Genomic DNA, 22,266 nt, shown 5'->3' with positions numbered 1-22,266 from the left:
CTTATAAGAATAACACATTTTCACTGTATTGACTGTACTGTACAGGTAAGAGTGAATCAGAAATGTAGCAATTTGCTTCAGTGTCTTTTTTCTATATCTTTGAATATCATACTTGTGAAAAATAAAAATAAAATAAAAAGTTGAAACAAAAAAAATATTCAGTGCTGAAATTCCAGGGCTGCAAAAATACATGGACAGCATTTATCTAATGACTCATACTGTACAGTTCTGTGAGGTCATCTCTCTCTCTCTCTAGAGTTTGAATGCATTTTGTGTCAACGTGATGAAAAATGACTCATAGTTTGGTCCATAGAGATTTCTGTTTCACTGACTGTGTGAAGACTTTTGACATCAGTGCATTTTAACAATCAAAAAAACTGTAAGTCAAATTGGTGAAGTTACTGTTCCCCACGCTTTTATTCATATATTCACATCTATAACAAGAACAAACTTAACTAGCGTCACACAAACTGCCTCTAAAATCACCGGCCCTCCCTCTCAGACATGAATAACAGAACCAGATCACCTCCTCAATCATCATTTCACCATGATGCCACTCTGCCTACAGTATGTTTTTGTGTGTGATAGAAACCTATTTGATGTTTTTCTAATTTCTAATAAAAGTTCATAGTCATTTCATTCTTTGTCAGTGTGATGTGAAAAATGTCCTTTATATTCCCCAGAGGAAAAACTGTGTTAGTACTTATAGTGGCCTCAGTCCCTCAGTTCATGTCTCCACACATGAGGAGCTCATTACATTTAGAAAGAAAGTGAAAGAAAAGATGAAGCAGAACAATGAGAGACTGAGAGTGAAATACATGGTGAAACATGCTTATTCACAGCTGTCATTACAGGCAAAGGACATTTAAACACACAGTCTTTCAAAAAGTTCTGATTAAATACATGAGGGAACTTAAAATAACAATAGCAACAATTCTAATAATAATTATTCAATTATAAAGAATTCTTATTGGTTGGTCAGAGTCAAGTTTTTCTTTGCTCTTAAGGAGTCATTAACCAGTGAACACGTCTCATATTCTACAAATCAAAAATCATTAACACTTTGTACTTTACACACAGGATTACTAAAGAAGCTTGTACACTTCCAAGGTAAAAAAAAAACCCAACATACTAATTTGTACATCAAGTAGACTTAAAGGTGTGTTTCAGTAACTTTCCACTAGAGGGCTTCAGCTGTTCATTTTTTTCTCTATCTGTTTGCAGGTTTGCTCTTTTGATTCTATTTTGAATCTATTAATTCACATAATTCTAATTCACACTGGATGTTTAGCCAAGACAGCTGCAGAGAGTTTTAGAGAAACATTGTGTTGAAAATGCAAAAATACTCAGAAATGTTGAGATGTTGATGAACAACTCAAGATGTAATTCAACAATATGTTAAAAGAAAAAGGAAGTCATGCCATACTTTTTCTATTTTGTCACAAAGAAAAGGAAATACGTTCATCCAACAGTAAACATTCAAACAAGTTTCAATAAAACAGAAAGTTCAAATAAAATAAATGAATAAATAAAAATAATTTTCAGTGTTCAAGAAGTTTTGGGGGGCTGATCTGAAGTAAGCCACAAATATTTCTTATTTAAAGAAGCCCTTTCAGTCGTCCAATATCATAATACGTATGACTCCATCAGAAACACAGCAGGAAGGAGATAAATATTTGTGCACAATAATATGCATTAAAACAAATTACATAGAACTGGATGGAAGATAAGCCTTAAGACTTTTTGGTTTCATATACAGTGGATATGTTAAAGTATTTTAAAACATTGTACACAGAATCTGTTCTCACCATCGTCTCTGTACCTTCCATTATGGAGGGATAATGGTTAAACTTGAGGGGAATTCAGTCTGACCTACTTAGTCAGAGTGGAAGGACAACATCAGTGAGCATAAATGCCATAAACTGTGGCAGGTGACTGTTTGTTTTGTCTAACCACAGAGGCAGGAGGGCGTGGCAGGCACTGCGTTCAGGTGCTGGCAATGAAAGAAAAGTATTTGCAGGAAGAGTTTAGGCTCTTGCTAAAAGTCTTGATGCATTTCATCATGTTTTATCCCTAGACTACACTTTATCAGATTGTCTTGTCACAGGTGAGAAACAGGCTTGATCATCCACTAATCTCTAAACAGAACAGAAACACACCCACCTCCCTCCTCCAAGAGGAAGCATCATCGAACAGAAGACAAAGCAGCTGAAGCAGCTCGGTCTTTTACCAACACATCTCATCAAAACAATATGGGAAAGTTATTTTTGTTGCTTCTTCTCTGTCACATTTCATCAGCAGGTAAGATCACAGTTTAAATCTTTAGTTTAAATTCTTTCCTGTGGGGCCCAAGCAGTAATTGAGTTCCCTGATGACATGTTTCAGCTGAATCATACTGAGTGTGATGATGATGATGATGATGTGTGCATATTTATACTGAATGTATAAACCTTGTTTGTCCTGCAGTGAAACATTCCCTGAAGTTTTTCTACACTGCATCTTCTGGACTCCAGAATAATTTCCCAGAGTTTGTGGGTTCTGCAGAGGTTGATGACGTCCTGGTGGGTTACTGCGACACCAACAAAAAAATAATAGAACTAAAACAGGACTGGGTGAGAACGTTTATTGAAAACAATCCTCAGCGCTTGAAGTGGTACGATGAGAAGTGTTTTGAGTACCTGCCAGCGTTCTTCAAAGCCACAATTGATAGTTTGAACCAGCACTTCAACCACAGTGGAGGTACAGTATATAATATGTTTCATTTCACTTATTCTTATAAACTCCTCTGCATCTTGATTGTGTCATAAATTAACCTTCTACAAAGCATCATGATAATTATTCACATAATAAAGCATGTCATAAAAGTTTGCCAACAGTGGCGCAACCCACAGCGGTCCTATCATACCTGACAGTCTACATGCCAACCATCAATGAGGTGTTTGCTAGGCTCGTTTGCTAAACCAGGGGTGTGTCCTGACTTTTTTAACTGGGGTGACCAAAGTGGGCACTGACCTATGCAGGGGTGGCATGAAGTATGTGTGTGCATGTACCCACACACACACACACACACACACACACACACACACACACACACACACACACACACACACACACACACAAACACAGTCAGAATAGCACTAATTCACCATTTCTCATATCTACTTTGACTGCTTACATTACAGTATCTTACAGCTTCTGAAATCCTTGTGTTTAATGTTTTTATTTAAAAGTGTGATATGCAGGATTTGTCAGTTGCTGTTTATAAATGCACCAGACAGACAGACAGATGATCATTGTCTCTCATTCGCAGGCCATTATATGATGACCTTTTGGGGTTGGTTAAGTGTCCCAAACACATCATTAGAAAATAAGGAAGTATGAGGCGAGGACAGGTCACTGCAGATGAGGGCACCACCACACACTTAATGGGTCATAAGATCATTATAATCATATTTTAATATAAGCTTTTGTTTATGTGGGTAGCACAAAGAGAACTACAACTACCACCTTGATATAAAGCCAATAAATTAAATTAATCTAAGTAGGATGCATACAAAAAAACAATGCACATTTAAAAATAATCCTCAAACTGCTGGTTCAAACTAAGTTCCAGCTTCTCACTGTACTCATTGTAGTAGTAAAATGTTGTGATTACTATTACTGACATATTGTTAAGATCATCTTTGCACTGGAGATTTCATTTGTTTCTGTCTCTGTCTCTCTCTCTCTCTCTCTCTCTCTCTCTCTCAGGTGTCCATGTTTTACAGAGGATAGATGGCTGTAAGTGGGATGATGAGACTGGAGAGGTTAATGGTTTTTTAAAGTACGGATATGACGGAGAAGACTTCATGGCATTTGACCTGAAGACATCGACATGGATCGCTCTTAAACCGCAGGCTGTCGCAACCAAACTGAGATGGGATGCTGAGAAACCTCGAATAAAAGAAACTGAGACGTACCTCTCTCAGATTTACCCAGAGCTGCTGAAGAACTATGTGGCGTATGGCAGGAAGTATCTGCAGAGGACAGGTAGAATCACACAGATACAACAACATTCATACAGCCTGCACAGACTGAACAGCCATTGTATTATCAATGCAATCAGTCCAACATTGGCTTCTTTTTGTCTGTTTTCTATGGTGGTAATATCTGACTCAGTCCTAACCAATCAGAGACTTGGGACGCGCTGACAGTACTTTCTATTAAAGCTGAGACTGTGATGGCCAGTGCACAGTCTCAGCTTGAGTTAAATAAGTTTATGTTATATATTATGTTTATAAGACATTAAGTCTTACTGGTTTTCTCTGAACCATAAAAACTGATCTTTCTTGTTGTTGTGTAGTTCTGTCATATGTTCTTACAGCTCATAAGATGTTTGTATTGAGCTGCACATGTAGTCTATTCTCCTAAAAGATTTTTTCAACATGCTGATTTTAACTTATCTGTTGCGCCTTCAGTTGTGAATTCACTTAAAGCAGCAGTAGATCATTTATTTCACCTGCCGTCATTTTCAGCTGACAGTAACTCAGAGAACATTAATTCTGCACATTGCACTTTGGCCAGTCACAAGTCTAAGCACAGAGTCATACATTTCTACCTTAAAGGTGGAGTTTCTCACCACCAGTAGAGTTATGGAGCAATCTGATTGGATTGTATCTTGAATGTACAAGCCTGTGCACAAGCAAGCAGATGGGCATTGTGACTGACATCATGCTGTTGGTTTCAGACTATTCTCCTTATCAACTGTCAGCAGAGATAAGGCACCAAGAACGGCACTGAAGAAGAAGAATGATACTAAGAAAACATACGTGTAAAAAAAGGCATTAATCTTTCTCTGCCTCTCCAGAGCTTCCCTCAGTGTCTCTCCTCCAGAAGACGTCCTCCTCTCCAGTCAGCTGCCACGCTTCAGGTTTCTACCCTGACAGATTCTCACTGTTCTGGAGGAAAGATGGAGAGGAGCATCATGAGGACGTGGACCACGGAGAGATCCTCCCCAACCATGATGGAACCTTCCAGATGAGTGTTGACCTGGACCTTTCATCAGTCACACCTGAAGACTGGAGGAGGTACGAGTGTGTGTTTCAGCTCTCTGGTGTGAAGGACGACATCGTCACCAAACTGGACAAAGCAGTGATCAGGACCAACGAAGGTAAGACTGAGATCAGATAACTTATGCATCTTCCTCCAGTTGTAGAGACAAAGTGTGAATGTTCTGTTTTGGTTCCAGGTTCTTCTTTAGGGTTTCCTGCTGAGGCTGTTCTTGGAGGAGTTGTGGGTCTGCTGCTGCTGACACTCTGCATCATTGGAAGCTTCATCTGGAGAAGAACTGAAAATGTTGAGGGAAAAAAGTTTTACTCCACTGTCTGATTTAACAGGCAACATGCATATGTCAAAAAAACATATTTATCCTGAAAGGATAAAAGCTTTGAAAAAAATGTGAACTGCAGAAATATGTGAAATTTATGAGGAAAGTGTCAACCTTTCCTAAATTTAACTTTTAATACTGTAATATCTATAATATCTGTATTTCAGGCTTGGAAATATTAAGTTTTCCTTCATGAAAACTAAAATAAATTGGATTTATTGCTCTATTATTAAGAATTTACTGTATCTGGTATTGTTTGCTTGTGGTGATTAGTAATCAATCATTCATGTCCAGGCCTGCTTTTCATATATAATCATATCATTTCAGTTTAAATAATTTTGCTTAATTTTCTGCTTCTAGCTCGAGGCTCATCATCATCGTCGTCAGACAGAAATTGAGCTCCTGACTGATCGCAGTGAGTACGTCTTTGTTTCAACTGTATTCTGCACATATCAGAACACTGACTTAATTTACAGTTTTCATCCTGTATTTCACATGCAGCTGATGTTTAGGATTCACAAGGATATTCTGCATGAAGACAGATTTTATCTCAGTCTCACTGGGTTTTAACGTACTTCTCCAAACACAAACTTGATACCTGTTAAACCAGAAATCAACAGTGGAAGTAATCAGTATTCAGATTCGTTACTTTAATAAATGTATCAAATCAACAATGTAAAAGTACTTTTTTTATAAGTCAAAGTCCTGCATTTAAAATCCTCCTGAAATGCAAAAGTATTATCAGAATTTTGAAAATTTTGGCCATCAATCAGTTATCATGTGTTTTTAAAGTAAATTTAAAATCTGAAAAGTTACTATAGCTGTCAGGCAAAAGTCCACATTCCCCTCTGAAATGTGGTGTCATAGAAATAAAAAAATAGCATAAAAATAAAAAGTACTCAAGTAGAGGACAGTTGCCTCAAAAATGCACACAATTACAACTTGAGTCAATAAACTTAGTTATTTTCCAACACTCCCAGGAACAGATAAATCACTGATATAACAAACATTATTAATGTCCAGTATTAACTAGAATAATTCGTAATTCATCTTTTCATGTATTAAATCTGTCTTGACAGGCTCCCGGTGAAGATTAGAGGAGAACTCCAGTGATGTTACTGTGAACTGTTATTTCTCTAATAGAAAATACTTAATCCTGATTTGCTAAAGACATCAACATGTGTTTATATTTAACACTGAGATGTTAAGTGATAGAACCTGTCAGAACATCACAGCTTAAGTCAAACTGGTCAAGTGCGAATTCATTTACCAACCAGAGAAGAATATTGAAGTGACAGCTGCAGAGGGAAATCCTCCATGAGAGAAATGATGCTGCTGTTTTCATTTTTTCTGGACCAAAGATCTAAAGAGAAAAAAGAGAATGATGTGTTGGACCTTATCTAGTTTATATTATTAGTCAGTCATCTGTCTTTGGTTGTGATTAGAAGGACTTCCAGTCTTGGATAATGGACTTGTTGTGTTTCCACCTTTGAAACACACTAATGAAGACTTTGCACTAGTTGTTAACTCATGTCTCTTCATTGTGTCACAAAATCAATAAGAAAATCTTATGAAGATAAATCACTGAATAGCCTGAAGATAAATCACTGAGCTGCTTGTACAATATGAAAACTGTTGGTCCTCTGAGATCCTCTGGAACTGGAGATTATAAATGTTTACATAAACATATCTTTATATTATCTTTTTAGCTGCTCTTACATGTCATTCATTTTGTTGTTATTATTAATGTTTTCTGTTTTTTTAGGATTTGCTCTTGTCTGAAATGCTGTGTCTTAAATTATGCATGTGTGTGTTGAGTTGAGTGTTGCATCTTTCAGTACAGTTATGATTCATGGTTAACTTTCAACAACTAATAAAACTATGATGGAAACCTAATGGATGTTTTTTATGCGCACAATTTTGAGTTCATAGTCGATCCAGTAAGGTTTTCAAAGTGGGAGGTGATCCTCCCCAGGGGGGTCGTGAGAACTTCTTGGTTTTAAAGGTGCTAAATACAACTTTAGATGTCAGCAAACAACCATTTGCTATGTAAAGAGTTGAAGTTATTGCCTCCTGAGCGGGAAACAACTTCACACTCCCTGTGTTTTTGTTATATTTCAGGCGTCTCTGTTCACCCATGATGGCTGCATGTGCATGTTTGTGCATGTGAATCCATCTCTTCTTTGCATCCGTTTTCCGCATGCTGGTGTGAGAAAACTTTAAAAAATATATATATTTACTGTAGGCTTTTATCTCAGCATTTCATTTATATCTCTGAATAAAATTAAAAATGTTATTCTTGGCATTTAGATTATTATTTAAGATTTAGAGTTTCTTTTTTTTTTTAAAATCTGACAGAATAAGAGCATGGTGAAGACCTGAACACAGGTTTTATTCACAGAGCTGCTGAACAGCCTCATCCTGAATTAGAAAAGTATGCAGTTAAGACACACAGAAAATAATCAGCTCAAAATTCATTCAAATCTCTTTGACACAAACTTCCTGCAGTTATTGTGTCACTATTTTGGTGAACTGGACAGATTTTTAGTTGTTCTATTGCTATTGTATGCTGCATTGAGAGAAAATATTGTATTTCGTTAAATATTTCCTGCACTGGTCCCCCACCCACCACTAGGCGGAGCCTCATGTTTACCACTGATTTTATTGCCCCTCAGTCTTATCTGCTCTTTTTGGTATCAAACGCCTTCAACAGCTGAGGCAGAGTGAAGGAAGGGAGGAGTCACATTATCCAAATGAAAATCTCAGACCTTTGAACCCACAGAAAACCAGAAGCCTCGACTCACCTGTTGTTCGCAGACTGAAGAGAATGAGCTGATAAAACTTATTAACTTCTAATAAAAAACATGAAGACCTTCATATTGTTGTCTCTGTTGTGTCACGCTGTGCATCCAGGTAAGATCAAATCTTATATCTTTCCTTGAAACACTTTAGGCAGTTTGTCAGTTTAACAGTAAAACAGTGGTGACTTGAAGCTACACTTCCGTTTCTGATAAGACAGTCAGTGTAGAATTAATGTCAATACACAGGTTCACATCCATAAAATCTATTTAATGATATGATGTGAACCTACCTGTTGGTTCTATTCATCCTGTGTGTCTGATGTCCATTAATGGAAGTTTTTGGGATCGATATATTTATTATACGATGATGCATAAGATGATATATGATGATACTTGATTTATCAGTTTTTTAACTTGTCTGGTATATAAGATAAAATGCATTTTTAAGGTTTATTGTGATTTAGTGATTTTTTTTCAGCTCTATTGTCTGTCTGATGACGCATTAATCAGTTTCAGGTGTTCATCAATCTCAGCAGTCCTCTGATTGGACAGTTGGAAATGGAGGCAGTGTATATGTTTGTGTATGTGTGGGAATGTTTGGGTGCTGCCAGTAAACCTGATGAAGGTCGTTTAGACCGTAACGTCGATATTTAACAAATATATCAGCAGAAAGCGAGACAGTGTGCGGGAGTTTCTCTAACTGTCTTTGAGCTGAATCTTCCTCCGACGCACCTGTCACACATTCAGGTGTGCAGAGATTTTTTTTTCAGTGCTATAAATGTCAAAAAAAAAAATTGAAATATGATCATCACAGTTTCCCAGAATTCTAAGTGGGTTTATCTATCTATTCTAATATCACAGAGACTGGATATTACAGATATTACAACAAAGGATGTTTGGGGTGAGATATTGTTGTAAATTCTGTAGCATTTTATAGATGTGCTGTGATTTAGTTCAAAATGATCATATACTTACATTCATGGAGGAGGACAGATAATAACAAAGTGAAGATCAACAATTGAATTTGTGTACATCTATGTTTTGACTTCTGAACAAACAAATGTCCAGACGTGTATTCAGGAACATACTGTAGGCCTAAAGCTGTGTGTAAAACTGTGTTAGAGCTTTAATGTTATAAATTAGGCCGACTTACTTAGAGGGGAATTCAGAATCATGAGGTGATTCAGGTTTATGTCGATTGTTGTTGCAGAGTTTTGTTCATTGTTGTTATGTACAGGAAGTAGTCAAGAAAATCTCTTTTATGATGAGGCAGTTAGAGTAGATGATTAATTTTATTGTCCTGTCACAGGATCAAAACTGCTGCCGCAAACAGTGAAGGACACAAACACAAGTCATTGAAAAACTTTACTGAGAATTTGTTCTAAAACTAAACTAAAAACTTAGGTGTGAAAAAACATTTTAGTTAATTGAAGTAAAAACAAAAACTACGCCTCTGAGGCAACAGAAATTAAATAAACATATGTACTGTTCTTACAAAAGTCACTAAAATTAAATAACAAGGAAATATCTTTAGTTCGTTTGTTAATCTGGTCAAAAATAAGGAGGCATCAGTCAATATATTTATTGTGTTGTAATACCTTCTAAAATTTTGCCGCTGACAAAAATACTCCCCATATTATGATAAAGAAAACTAAAACAAAACATTTTACAAAATAAACTGAACTAAAAAGCAAAACTACCATGGAAACTAACTACAAGTAAACTGAACAGAAAACCAGAATTAAAAAGAAAATAAAAAATAAAAAACACTGAAAAATACAAAACTATAATAACTTAGATTGAGAGTCATTGCACCGTGTCAAACTTAAAGTATAATACAACAAGCTGTGGTTCACTGCATCACCTTCAAACTCAGCATGACAGTAAAATAACTTCACTTCATGAACAAACATTAATAGGATGCTCGTTTGTGAGCGTCTCTCAGGGATGATCAAGTTCATAATTAACTCGGTGTTCGATAAAAATATGTCCTTTTGAAAGTTTACCCAAACCCCGAACTGCTGCTCGAAACATTTGCTCAAAATACAGTACCTACATTATAAACTTTCCACCTTGTACACTCTCTAACTCCTAACTCTTACTTTCTAATATCTTGTTCTCTTCTACATGAATAAATCAGTACTTTACTGTTTGACCGTCAGTACAAATAATTACACCGTGCATTGTGGGCCATAATCTAAAGTGTTGAAAAACATAATATTTATGAGTATGATGAGGATGATGTGTGTATATATATATACTAAATGTATGAATCTTGTTTGTCCCACAGTGAAACACTCTCTGAAGTATTTCTATACTGCAATTTCTGGAGTCCCAAACTTCCCAGAGTTTGTGGTCGCTGCAGTGGTTGATGACATCACAGCTGCTTACTGCGACTCCAACATAAAGGCAATAGAACTAAAACAGGAGTGGATGAAGAACTTTTTCGAAAACAATCCTCAGCACTTTGAGTTGTACACTGGAGAGTGTGTTGCCATTCAGCCGAACTACTTCAAAGCCACGATTCACAGTTTGAAGCGGCGCTTCAACCAAAGTGGAGGTACAGTATGTGATGTCTTATATTTCATCTGCATCATAGCTGTAAAGTAAAATGAACCTCTAATAATCAGAATAAATCATCTACAGTTTAATCTTTTAACTCATTAGCTGCCAGTTTAGTTGGTGTTGGTGAATGTACTTGCACCTCTTTACAATAAAAAAGGAACAAATTGGATGTGTTGTTATTTATAGATTATTATATAGTGGTTTCACTGATCCAGACCACTTTAGATCAAATTGAGTTGTATGTGTCATGAACTAAAATGAGTTAGACACCCCTGATCATCTAAAGCATGTCACCATATCAGTTTAAAGCAGCTGACAATGACCTCCTGCTCAGCATGTCAGCCATGATGCAGGTGCTGGATCTGTCCACTGCACATCCTTGGTAACAGCAGTCTCTGTCTCTGTCTCTGTCTCTCTCTGTCTCTCTCAGGTGTCCATGTTTTACAGAGAGTGAGTGGCTGTGAGTGGGACGATGAGACCGGAGAGGTTACTGGTTTTAATCAGTATGGTTATAATGGAGAAGACTTCATATCGTTCGACCTGAACACGCTGACGTGGATCGCTCCGAAACCAGAGGCGTTCATCACCAAACTGAGATGGGATGCTGAGAAAGCTAGAATGAAATTCAACCAGAATTACCTCACTGAGATTTTCCCTGAGTGGCTGAAGAAGTATGTGGCCTTTGGCAGGCAGTCTCTGCTGAGAACAGGTAGAATTACCTTCTCAGAAAGCTGTAACTGACCAATCAGAATCAAGTATTTAACAAAGCCAACAAATATTAATAACAAATCTGATGTTATTTTAAATTATGTAAAGAATAATCAATGAACAGGTGTGCATTACAAGGTTTGGAAACACGACATGGAGGTGAAGAACCACCCGACACAAAGCAGAGTGATTTCAAATAATTTAACACACATCTACAAGTTGATTATTCTGCTGATACCATGGTCATTTGTCAGCAATAAGACATAATAGCATTCACTGATTTATTTATTTTTTTAATGAAAGTTTCATTCTCAAAATCAAAAGTTACAAAGCAAGAGCTTACTGTTATCATGACGACGAGTAATTCTAGCCCCTTTCAAAACCAGGAACTTTGTTTCAGTTTAAATTACTACAGGATGGGGGCTGATTTTAACATTTCTTTCTATCTATTTGGAGAATACAACAATTTCAAAAAGAATGGGATGCAGCAGAGGAAACAGAAATAGAGAAGGAAAGAAAAAAAAAACTTCTAGTACTGATGTGAATCAGCTTTGACACTGTGCAAACAACTGTGATGTGTTTTTATTAACTTACATGTCTTTAACTGCTTCATTCTCTCCCTTTGCTCTGTTTCTTTCATCTGTCTTTTTTCTTCCGAACCTGTCTCTCTCTCTCTCTCTCTCTCTCTCTCTCTCTCTCTCTCTCTCTCTCTCTCTCTCTCTCTCTCTCTCTCTCTCTCTGTCTCTGTCTCTCCAGATCTTCCCTCAGTGTCTCTCCTCCAGAAGACGTCCTCCTCTCCAGTCAGCTGCCACGCTTCAGGTTTCTACCCTGACAGAGCCTCACTGTTCTGGAGGAAAGATGGAGAGGAGCTTCATGAGGACGTGGACCACGGAGAGATCCTCCCCAACCATGATGGAACCTTCCAGATGAGTGTTGACCTGGACCTTTCATCAGTCACACCTGAAGACTGGAGGAGGTACGAGTGTGTGTTTCAGCTCTCTGGTGTGAAGGACGACATCGTCACCAGACTGGACAAAGACGTGATCAGGACCAATGAAGGTAAGACTGAGATCAGAGGCTGCTGAGTGGGACTGCATGTCTGTATTTTAGCAGCAAAATTAGAAAATACTAAGAGGGGTGCAAAGAGTGCATTAACATTTAATATAAATGTAAAAATATAAATGTCATGATGTAGAGGCCCTGCAAATGGTCCAGTCTGTGTAAGCATTGGTCTTGCAAAACACAGGGTGATTTTAAAACAGTGGGTGGTGTTTTGAGCCATTTTCAATCCATGAAACGCAGTTTTTAAAATAATTAAGAAATGTCAACAATAACTCCAGCTTTGATGTGTTTTTATCACAGTACAGTAATATAATTTAGTTTACGGCTCAAACATGTTTCAGTGTGCAGTACCTCTCTAAATTAAGGTTTAAAAAAAGGTGTTGTGTTGTTTTTTCCTTCAACAGTGGATCCCAGTGACATGACCGTCCCCATCATTGCTGCAGCGGTTGTTCTTGCTTTCATCCTCACCGCTGCCACTGGACTCATCGTTTACAAAAAGAAGAAAGGTAAGAGAGGAAAATGGAAGGATTTCAGTTCTTTGATTTTAGTCTCTGAGTTGATGCTTTTATTTAGGTTGCAAAATTGAGACAAACATAAATCTCCCTGCACCACACAACAGAAAGTACTGTAGGCTCAGACCCTGAGTCACTATAATATGACAAGACCATAATGATGTGGGAGAGAAGTGATGAGAAAATAAATCAAATAAAGAGTAAACATAAGAATGGAATGGGTTTATTTTTTAGTTTGAGTGAGTAGAAGAGGGGATCATATTCACTGGAGATGGTGACAAAATCTATTAAACTTTTTAAAACTAACTTAAATTATTTGTCTTTTGTTTTGATTTCAGCTGAATGTCCTCCATCTTGTAAGTAAAACATCATTTTATTGTATTTCATCTGATCTGACACACATTATGCTGTAGATTAAAACATGTTTCACATTATTATACAGGATGAGTGAACTTTACACACTTTGTTTCTGATTTTACAGCTGACGACAGCTCTGAGCTCTCTGAGGAACTGAATCCAAAGACCTGAGCGACAAACACTAAATGAGTATCTCATGTGACACTTTATATAACTTTAAATCAAACCAAGTCAATTTGATTTGTATAACAGAATTTATCTCAGAGCACTTTTCAAACAGAACAGGTCTAACTGTACTCTTTCTGATATTATTTACAGAGACCCAACAATTACAGATTTAAAATAGCTGCAACGAAAGGGGTTATAATTTATTTGTTTGATATGTAAATGTTAAATGTCTATTTTTAAATTTTGTCAGATTTTTCCCCACAAATCTTTATTTTTTATACTTTCTTTTATATTATTGCACTAACATCTTTTATATCCAACTTAAACACATTAAATGAGTGTTTTGGTCATTTTTGAATATTGTTTCATGACTTTGGAATAATGACATGAATTACAGGTTTCTGTAAACATGCATTTTTCCCAGTTTTACTCACAGGAGTTGATAACTAGTGGAACCAGACAGACAGGGATGGTGGTTGGACCAAAGTCCTACATGTGTTGTGGTGCAGCGTCTGTCCTCCTGCAGCTTGTTTCCATTCTGACGATGAACCTCACTTACAGCTACGAAAAGCTAAAACTTTTTGAAACTCTTAACAAGCTGTAAATCCACTGACAACAGTGACGTTCCGTTTTCCCATATGTTTTTGTAAATATGTAAATATATTGTTTACCTTACATGCCATTTTTGTGGGTTACCTGCTGGGTACTTGCAGGTGTCTGACCCAGTGCAGGACTCTATTAATCCAGGATCTAATGATAGGTCAAATATCACGACTACTGGGTCTCAGAAATGCTCATCTAACGTTTGGTGCATTTTTCTGTGTATTGAATCAAATGTATTCCTCCTTCTTTTTATGTGATTTTTTCACTTTGCAATAAAGTCCACAGTTTTCCAAAGTTTGTCTCTTTGTGTCAGTCCTTACTCTGTGAGTATAGTTGCATTAATATGAATATTAGCAGCATTATAATATCTTGTCATGTTGATACAGCTGACACTTTCTCAAGTGGGCTATTATCTCACTGTTACAGACTAAAAATGATCTTGATTCAATTATAACTAGTATATAAGGGCAAATGTCAAAGACTGGACAAAGATTTATATAGACTGGATAATTCAGTTTGGTCCCAGATCAAACTTAATCAGTCCTCATCAGAGATATCAATGATCAACAGTGATTTGAATGATGAATTTCCATTTTCTTTTTATTTTAATCTGCTGATTGACATAACTGGCATTCACTGATGATGCTGGCGTGGGTGTGGACGGGGGGCCACATCTAGAAAATTTTGTCCCCTTGTCCTAAATTCTGTTCGGCCACCAGGATCAGACACAGCTTCATCCTGCTTATCACTATGTCACATTGAGTCCCTTTACTCTTTACACACACATTACTTATTAGTAATGCTAGTGATGGCTTTCTTTTTAATATAAAAATTAAACAGGAGACTCACTCCCCCATCTCACTGTTTTTTTCTACAGTCCCTTTGTTAATTGAGTCAGAACTAGTGAAAGGCGGATGAAGGCTGAAGAAGCTTTGTGGCCTCAAACTCTGCAGCACAGTGACATCTGGTGACCTGCAAAACGAACAACAGCCCTTCAAGACTGGGGTCAAAGCAAACAACACATCTGATTTTAACTGTTTTAGTCCCATATGTGTCCAATAAAAGTCCAACAAGCCTGTTTGTTATCATTAAAATATTTTTTCTGAAGTGCTGCATTGAATGTAGCTGCTGATGTGCAAATAGTTAATGACAAGAAATATTAATAGTCACTGTGACTCGTACTTTTTAAGGGACAGTTAAAAAAGAGAGTTCAGTGGTATAAGACAACATAAATTTATAGAAGAAAATACGGCGATTGACTGTTTGATTGTTTGTTTATGTTTCTCCTTATTCCATTTAGTTATTGTCTTTGAGCCTGTATGACTGACTGACTGTATATATTACTAATGAAGAAAAAAATACAAAAAATGGGGAGAAATGATCCTCGGAATCACTTGTTTATCTCTTTAAGGACAGAAACACGCCCACTGTCCTGCAGGCAGGGACGCTGCTGTCTGAAACATGGAGCCTGAGTCAAAACAGCTGAATCGTTTCGGTCCTTTACCCACAAATCTTCACCAAAACAGGATGGAAATGTTATTTCTGTTGCTTCTCTTCTGTCACGTTTCATCAGCAGGTAAGATGACATACAGATCTTTACTTTAAGCGTTTTGTACCTGCGTTGATCTACAGTACACAACGTTAGTTTCAGTTTAGATACCTGAAAAATCTAAATGTTTGAAATGAGTCAGACAGGCAGGCTTGGAGAGTAACGGATTACATGTAACGGCGTTACGTAATTGGGATACAAAATAGGGGTAACTGTAGTCCCTGACAGTACAGAAAAAAAAATGTAATCAGATTACCGGTACATAAATAAAAACGGGGATTACTTAGCAGGATTACATTTTAAAATCAAACGGGATATACTATACTGCAGCAGACACAGTGCGCACACATTGCGACAGAAATGCTTGCATCAAACAGTCATAACGTGCAATAAACATAACGTCATGTGTTGCATATGTGTTTACTCTTATATTCTTGATTATCCTCTGCATTATTTTACCTGCTCTGTGCTGTAAATATAACCATCCGATCTCTTTTTAACACTTTAAAAGCCCTTCTTGGGTTTAGAGGGGGAAACAAATCATGTTTTTAGTGATAAAAGTAAGATTTCTTTCAGAAAGGGCTATTGGCACAAAGCCATTAAGACTGACTGCTTCTGTGTGTGAAGGAATGATGATCATGTTTGACACACCTGTAATTAAAGTGAGCACCTGTGCAGTTCATGTCACAGGCGATGCAGACACCAGGGCAGGTAAATTTCATGTTAGGTAACTTTAGAACATGTTAATACCTGACACACCTCTTTTTACATCTAATAATAACTATAACAATGATAATGATTGTTACAATTATTATTTATTTATCTTTGTATGTTTCCCAAAAAAATACACTGAGCAGATGACACATCTTTTATACTCTCGTCTTTATTTGCATGTTTGGTATGGAGTAATCCAAAAGTAACTAAAAATAATGAGGTACTTTACTTTAATATTGTGATACTTAGAGTGAGTTACTGATTACATTTTTTAACAGGTAACTTGTAATTGTACTGGATACATTTTTAAAGTAACCCTCCCAGCCCTGCAGACAGGATACATCATATTTATGATTAATGTGATGATATGTGTCTGTAATGAAAGTATGAATCTTGTTTTTCCCACAGTGAAACACTCCCTGAAGTATATCTACACTGCATCTTCTGGAGTCCCAAACTTCCCAGAGTTTGTGGGCGCTGCAGTGGTTGATGACGTCACGGCGGCTTACTGCGACTCCAACACAAAAGCAATAGAACTAAAACAGGAGTGGATGAAGAACTTTTTCGAAAACAATCCTCAGCACTTTGAGTTGTACACTGGAGAGTGTGTTGCCATTCAGCCGAACTACTTCAAAGCCACGATTAACAGTTTGATGCAGCGCTTCAACCAAAGTGGAGGTACAGTATGTGATGTCTTATATTTCATCTGCATCGTCGTCGTAAAGTAAAATGAACCTCTGCAGAGCCTCAAGATAATAATTGGCACAAATTATTGATCAGTACAGGCAAAGGAAACACAAAGCACACTGGGCACACGAGGTAAAACATTGTCCTTTAGGGACTAGAGGACCGATATGCTGTAAAATGTTTGTAGCATTTTCAGTACCAGTTATTATGATCTAAGGCAGCTTCTTGAAGACATTTGGCCTCTCATCCAAGAATCTTCTTCAGTTTGCAAAGTGTAGAAAATTGCAGAGCAATCATTGATTCCAAACCAGAATATTATAATGTGCACTGTACTGTCAATTAGCAGCTTTAGTACAAAATAACCTGTATCAGACTGAACCCTGTTGGTCAGCCACTGCCAAAACTGTTGATTTGTAAATGGTTAGTGAGGCAGGTGGTAACTTAAAGATACTGTAGGTCAAATTGAGTTGTATGTGTCATGAACTAAAATGAGTTGGACACCCCTGATCATCTAAAGCATGTCCCCATATCAGTTTAAAGCAGCTGACGATGACCTCCTGCTCAGCATGTCAGCCATGATGCAGGTGCTGGATCCGTCCACTGCACATCCTTGGTAACAGCAGTCTCTGTCTCTGTCTCTGTTTCTGTCTGTCTCTCTCAGGTGTCCATGTTTTACAGAGGGTGAGTGGCTGTGAGTGGGACGATGAGACCGGAGAAATTACTGGTTTTAATCAGTATGGTTATAATGGAGAAGACTTCATATCGTTCGACCTGAACACGCTGACGTGGATCGCTCCGAAACCAGAGGCGTTCATCACCAAACTGAGATGGGATGCTGAGAAAGCTAAAACGAAATTCAACCAGAATTACCTCACTGAGATTTTCCCTGAGTGGCTGAAGAAGTATGTGGCCTTTGGCAGGCAGTCTCTGCTGAGAACAGGTAGAATTACCTTCTCAGAAAGCTGTAACTGACCAATCAGAATCAAGTATTTAACAAACCCAACAAATATTAATAACAAATCTGATGTTATTTTAAATTATGTAAAGGATAATCAATGAACAGGTGTGCATTACAAGGTTTGGAGACACGACATGGAGGCGACAAACCACCCGACACAAATCAGAGTGATTTCAAATAATTTAACACACACCTACAAGTTGATTATTCTGCTGATACCATGGTCATTTGCCAATAATATGAAATAAAGTTTCACACTCAAATTCAAAAGTTACACAGCATGACAAGGAGTAATTCTAGCCCCTTTTACAAACAAGCAGTTAGTTACAGTATAAATTACGGAGGGATGGGGGCTGATTTTAACATTTCTTTCAATCTATTTGTAGAATACAACAAAAGAAGAATGGGATGCAGCAGAGAAGAGAAAAATGGAGAAGTAAAGAAAAAATCAACTGGAAAGTGGCACAAGGATTTGAGACCCACTTTTCCTATATGGAGTTCAAGTCAAGCAATGCTGAAACACAGCAGGGAAAGTGGGTCTCCCTTCCTTGTGCCATTTTTCAGTTGTTTTTTTCTTCTCCATTTCTCTCCTCTGCTACATCCAATTCTTCAAAATTGTTGTATTCTCCAAACAGATGGAAAGAAATGTTAAAATCAGCCTTTGATGTGTTTTTCTTTCCCGGTCATTAGTTTATCAAGTCACCGGCTTGATGATACTCGTGACTTGGTGATTAAACTTGAGCCGAACTACATGTGCATTTAAAAGTTTTGATGCAAACCTGCCAGCCAATCAGAAAAGATTATTCACCCGGGCCATAGTATAATTTATTTTAATCACTTCAACATGATGTGCTCACCCCAACTCTCCTGTCTCAAATTTCATCCATTGTCATCTGGTCACTCTACACCATCAGCAGGTCAAAATTTCTACATGATACAGATTATGAGTTTTAATATTAACAGACTAACATGCAGAACTGTGAGCATCAGCATGCTGGTTTTAACATTGTTAGCATGCTGACGTTAGCATTTAGTTCAAAGCAACACTGTGTCTCAGTTGGCTACAGCCTCACAGAGCTGATTGCATTGCATTGTTTATTCTTGTTGTTGTGTTTACTTACTTATTTGTGTTGCTTTGACACCTTCTGGAGTTTACTGGGATGATTTTTAGGTTGGCTAACAGCAAGAACATATCTACTACCGATGTGTTTTTATTAACTTGCTTCATTCTCTCCCTTTGCTCTGTTTCTTTCATCTGTCTTTTACCTTGTTTTCTTCTGTTGCTGTTCTCCCTCTCTCTCTTTAATCTGCAGAGCTTCCCTCAGTGTCTCTCCTCCAGAAGACGTCCTCCTCTCCAGTCAGCTGCCACGCTTCAGGTTTCTACCCTGAGAGATCCTCACTGTTCTGGAGGAAAGATGGAGAGGAGATTCATGAGGACGTGGACCACGGAGAGATCCTCCCCAACCATGATGGAACCTTCCAGATGAGTGTTGACCTGGACCTTTCATCAGTCACACCTGAAGACTGGAGGAGGTACGAGTGTGTGTTTCAGCTCTCTGGTGTGAAGGACGACATCGTCACCAAACTGGACAAAGCAAAGATCAGGACCAACTGGGGTAAGACCAGAGGCTGCTGGGTGGGACTGCATGTCTGTTGGGTATTTTAGCTTTATGTCCTCAAATTCAGCCTCCAATTAATCTTCAAAAAGACTGTGATAACTAGAGGGGCAACTGAGAATGCAGTCTTAGCTGAAGGAAACCAAACATACCTATTTTTGACAAGGGCAACTAAAACATGGCTTATTTCTTAAATAGCTCTTAAATAGCTTTTAATTTATAAATTTATTAAGAAATGTCAACATTAACTGCAGCATTGATGTGTTTTTATCACAGTACAGTAATATAATTTAGTTTACGGCTCAAATAAACATGTTTAAGTGTGCAGTACCTCTCTAAATTAAGGTTTAAAAAAAGGTGTTGTGTTGTTTTTTCCTTCAACAGTGGATCCCAGTGACATGACCGTCCCCATCATTGCTGCAGCGGTTGTTCTTGCTTTCATCCTCACCGCTGCCACTGGACTCATCGTTTACAAAAAGAAGAAAGGTAAGAGAGGAAAATGGAAGGATTTCAGTTGTTTGATTTTAGTCTCTGAGTTGATGCTTTTATTCAGGTTGCAAAATTGAGACAAACATAAATCTCCCTGCACCACACAACAGAAAGTACTGTAGGCTCAGACCCTGAGTCACTATAATATGACAAGACCATGATGGTGTGGGAGAGAAGTGATAAGAAAATAAATCAAATAAATAATATAAGGAGTAAACATAAGAATGGAATGGGTTTATTTTTTAGTTTGAGTGAGTAGAAGAGGGGATCATATTCATTGGAGATATGGTGACAAAATCTATTCAACTTTTTAAAACTCTAACTTTTGTCTTTTGTTTTGATTTCAGCTGAATGTCCTCCATCTTGTAAGTAAATACTTTTATTGTATTTCATCTGATCTGACACACGTTATGCTGTAGATTAAAACATGTTTCACATTATTATACAGGATGAGTGAACTTTACACACTTTGTTTCTGATTTTACAGCTGACGACAGCTCTGAGCTCTCTGAGGAACTGAATCCAAAGACCTGAGCGACAAACACGAAATGAGTATCTCATGTGACACTTTATATAACTTTAAATCAAACCAAGTCAATTTGATTTGTATAACAGAATTTATCTCAGAGCACTTTTCAAACAGAACAGGTCTAACTGTACTCTGTCTTTTTTCCAGTTTTACTCACAGGAGTTGATAACTAGTGGAATCAGACAGACAGCGATGGTGGTTGGACCAAAGTCCTGCATGGTTACAGTTTTCCAAACCCCTGAAAGCTGAAAACCAGAACTGATCCGCTAACCGTGATTATCTCTAAGCCAAAACTACACCTGCCCTTAACTGTGAATATAAGTCCCACGACCCAAACCAACCCACACCCGTGATTAAACACACACACACACGCAGTCGCTCATGTGTGTTGTGGTGCAGCTCCTGTCTGCAGCTTGTTTCCATTCTGACAATGAGCCTCACTTACGGCTATGAAAAGCTAAAACTTTTTGAAACTCTTTATAAGCTGTAGAGCCACTGACGACATTATTCTCACAGTCTTTACGGGCACCAAAATCCTCCCAAATGTTTGACTTGGCCTTCGACGATGTATTGTCCACAATTTGGTATCTTCCACTGACTATTTTTGCCTTTATGGCATCAGTTTTAGCTACCAGCTAAAAATCAGCAAACAGTCACTTTCCGTTGTTTTGCAGGATGTGGCGTCAGAGGCAGGTGATTAGGCTTCATATTTCTGTAAGTGTTAATAATATTGCACAGTCATTTTTATTTCTGATTTGTCTACGGGGGAAAAGCATGTATTGCATGTGTTCTCACCTGCTGCCTGCCCACAGTTACTTATTTTTTCCCCATGCCCACACCTGCAAATTGATGTAAATATGTTTTTGTAAATATGTATGTGAATATATTGTTTACCTTATATGTCATTTTTGTGGGTGACCTGCTGGGTACTTGCAGGTGTCTGATCCAGTGCAGGACTCTATGTTGAACTACTGACTGAGTGATTCACATGAGGTTGTCAATCAAGTCAGTAGGTGGTCTGATACCCACTGCAGGATCTAATGATAGGTCAGAATATCACGACTACTGGGCCTCAAGAAAGCTCATCTAACGTTTGGTGCATTTTTCTGTGTATTGAATCAAATGTATTCCTTCTTCTTTTTGTGTGAATGTTTCACTGTGCAATAAAGTCTACAATTTTCCAAAGTTTATCTCTTTTTGTTAGTCCTTACTCTGTGAGTATAGTTGTAGTAATATGAATATTAGCAGCATTATAATATCTTGTCATGTTGATACAGCTGACACTTTCTCAAGTGAGCCATTATCTCACTGTTACAGACTAAAAATGATCTAGATTCAATTATAACTAGTATTTAAAGTCAAATGTCAAAGACTGGACAAGTCATAAGATAAATGCATGGAACAATATGGGACCCCTTTGGTCGAAGGCACTTCATGGTTTGGTCCTTGGATGCATTTCTGTCCTGTTCACTGAAACCAGTCCAGTAAATGCTCTGAGGCTTTCAGGCGGTGCTTTTTCTGCACCTACAATAAAGTCAAAATATGGATGAGGTGCTTTTGGCTACTTGTGTTGGTGATATTAT

General features: G+C 37.6%; 2 protein-coding genes across 7 annotated transcripts; both read left to right on the top strand.

The window, feature by feature from the left end:
* Positions 1 to 2,077: 2,077 nt before the first annotated feature.
* LOC146313439 (major histocompatibility complex class I-related protein 1-like) lies at positions 2,078 to 7,252 on the top strand. 3 transcript variants are annotated; one of them, XM_084739244.1, is made up of 7 exons: positions 2,078 to 2,301; positions 2,467 to 2,739; positions 3,751 to 4,029; positions 4,847 to 5,149; positions 5,228 to 5,334; positions 5,726 to 5,780; positions 6,445 to 7,252. In XM_084739244.1, exons 1-7 carry the CDS (start codon positions 2,253 to 2,255, stop codon positions 6,453 to 6,455), a joined length of 1,077 nt encoding a protein of 358 aa, XP_084595370.1. In that variant the 5' UTR covers positions 2,078 to 2,252; the 3' UTR covers positions 6,456 to 7,252. The 3 variants fall into 3 exon arrangements, with proteins under 3 accessions (XP_084595370.1, XP_084595369.1, XP_084595371.1); XM_084739243.1 differs by having other exon boundaries at positions 5,726 to 5,784; XM_084739245.1 differs by lacking the exons at positions 5,228 to 5,334; positions 5,726 to 5,780; positions 6,445 to 7,252 and having other exon boundaries at positions 4,847 to 5,169.
* Positions 7,253 to 8,118: 866 nt separating this feature from the next.
* LOC146313438 (major histocompatibility complex class I-related protein 1-like) lies at positions 8,119 to 21,873 on the top strand. Of its 4 annotated transcripts, XM_084739242.1 has the most exons (10): positions 8,119 to 8,278; positions 10,457 to 10,726; positions 11,162 to 11,440; positions 12,196 to 12,498; positions 16,813 to 17,082; positions 17,753 to 18,031; positions 19,363 to 19,665; positions 20,050 to 20,151; positions 20,502 to 20,519; positions 20,642 to 21,873. In XM_084739242.1, the coding sequence occupies exons 1-10, from the start codon at positions 8,230 to 8,232 to the stop codon at positions 20,686 to 20,688; spliced, it is 1,920 nt and encodes a 639-aa protein (XP_084595368.1). In that variant the 5' UTR covers positions 8,119 to 8,229; the 3' UTR covers positions 20,689 to 21,873. The 4 variants fall into 4 exon arrangements, 3 of the variants coding, with proteins under 3 accessions (XP_084595368.1, XP_084595367.1, XP_084595366.1); XR_014772055.1 differs by lacking the exons at positions 16,813 to 17,082; positions 17,753 to 18,031; positions 19,363 to 19,665; positions 20,050 to 20,151; positions 20,502 to 20,519 and adding exons at positions 12,906 to 13,007; positions 13,352 to 13,369; positions 13,495 to 14,298 and having other exon boundaries at positions 8,120 to 8,278; positions 21,731 to 21,873; XM_084739241.1 differs by lacking the exons at positions 16,813 to 17,082; positions 17,753 to 18,031; positions 19,363 to 19,665; ... (1 more) ...; positions 20,502 to 20,519; positions 20,642 to 21,873 and adding exons at positions 12,906 to 13,007; positions 13,352 to 13,369; positions 13,495 to 14,435 and having other exon boundaries at positions 8,120 to 8,278.
* Positions 21,874 to 22,266: the final 393 nt, after the last annotated feature.

The sequence above is a fragment of the Lutjanus erythropterus genome, chromosome 16 (assembly GCF_056507025.1).
Source record: "Lutjanus erythropterus isolate fLutEry1 chromosome 16, fLutEry1.hap2, whole genome shotgun sequence".
Taxonomy (NCBI): Eukaryota; Metazoa; Chordata; class Actinopteri; order Lutjaniformes; family Lutjanidae; genus Lutjanus; species Lutjanus erythropterus.
The sequence above is the reverse complement of the archived record's forward strand: the minus strand, read 5'-3'. Positions and strand labels throughout refer to the sequence as shown.

Bases quoted from the DNA above. Each gene is read 5' to 3' on its own strand.
- LOC146313439 (XM_084739243.1), top strand. From the start codon at position 2,253: ATGGGAAAGTTATTTTTGTTGCTTCTTCTCTGTCACATTTCATCAGCA. The intron at 2,302-2,466 runs GTAAGATCACAG...TTTGTCCTGCAG, and splicing joins CTGTCACATTTCATCAGCAG to TGAAACATTCCCTGAAGTTT. The intron at 5,150-5,227 runs GTAAGACTGAGA...TTTTGGTTCCAG, and splicing joins AGTGATCAGGACCAACGAAG to GTTCTTCTTTAGGGTTTCCT.
- LOC146313438 (XM_084739242.1), top strand. From the start codon at position 8,230: ATGAAGACCTTCATATTGTTGTCTCTGTTGTGTCACGCTGTGCATCCA. The intron at 8,279-10,456 runs GTAAGATCAAAT...TTTGTCCCACAG, and splicing joins GTGTCACGCTGTGCATCCAG to TGAAACACTCTCTGAAGTAT. The intron at 19,666-20,049 runs GTAAGACCAGAG...TTCCTTCAACAG, and splicing joins AAAGATCAGGACCAACTGGG to TGGATCCCAGTGACATGACC.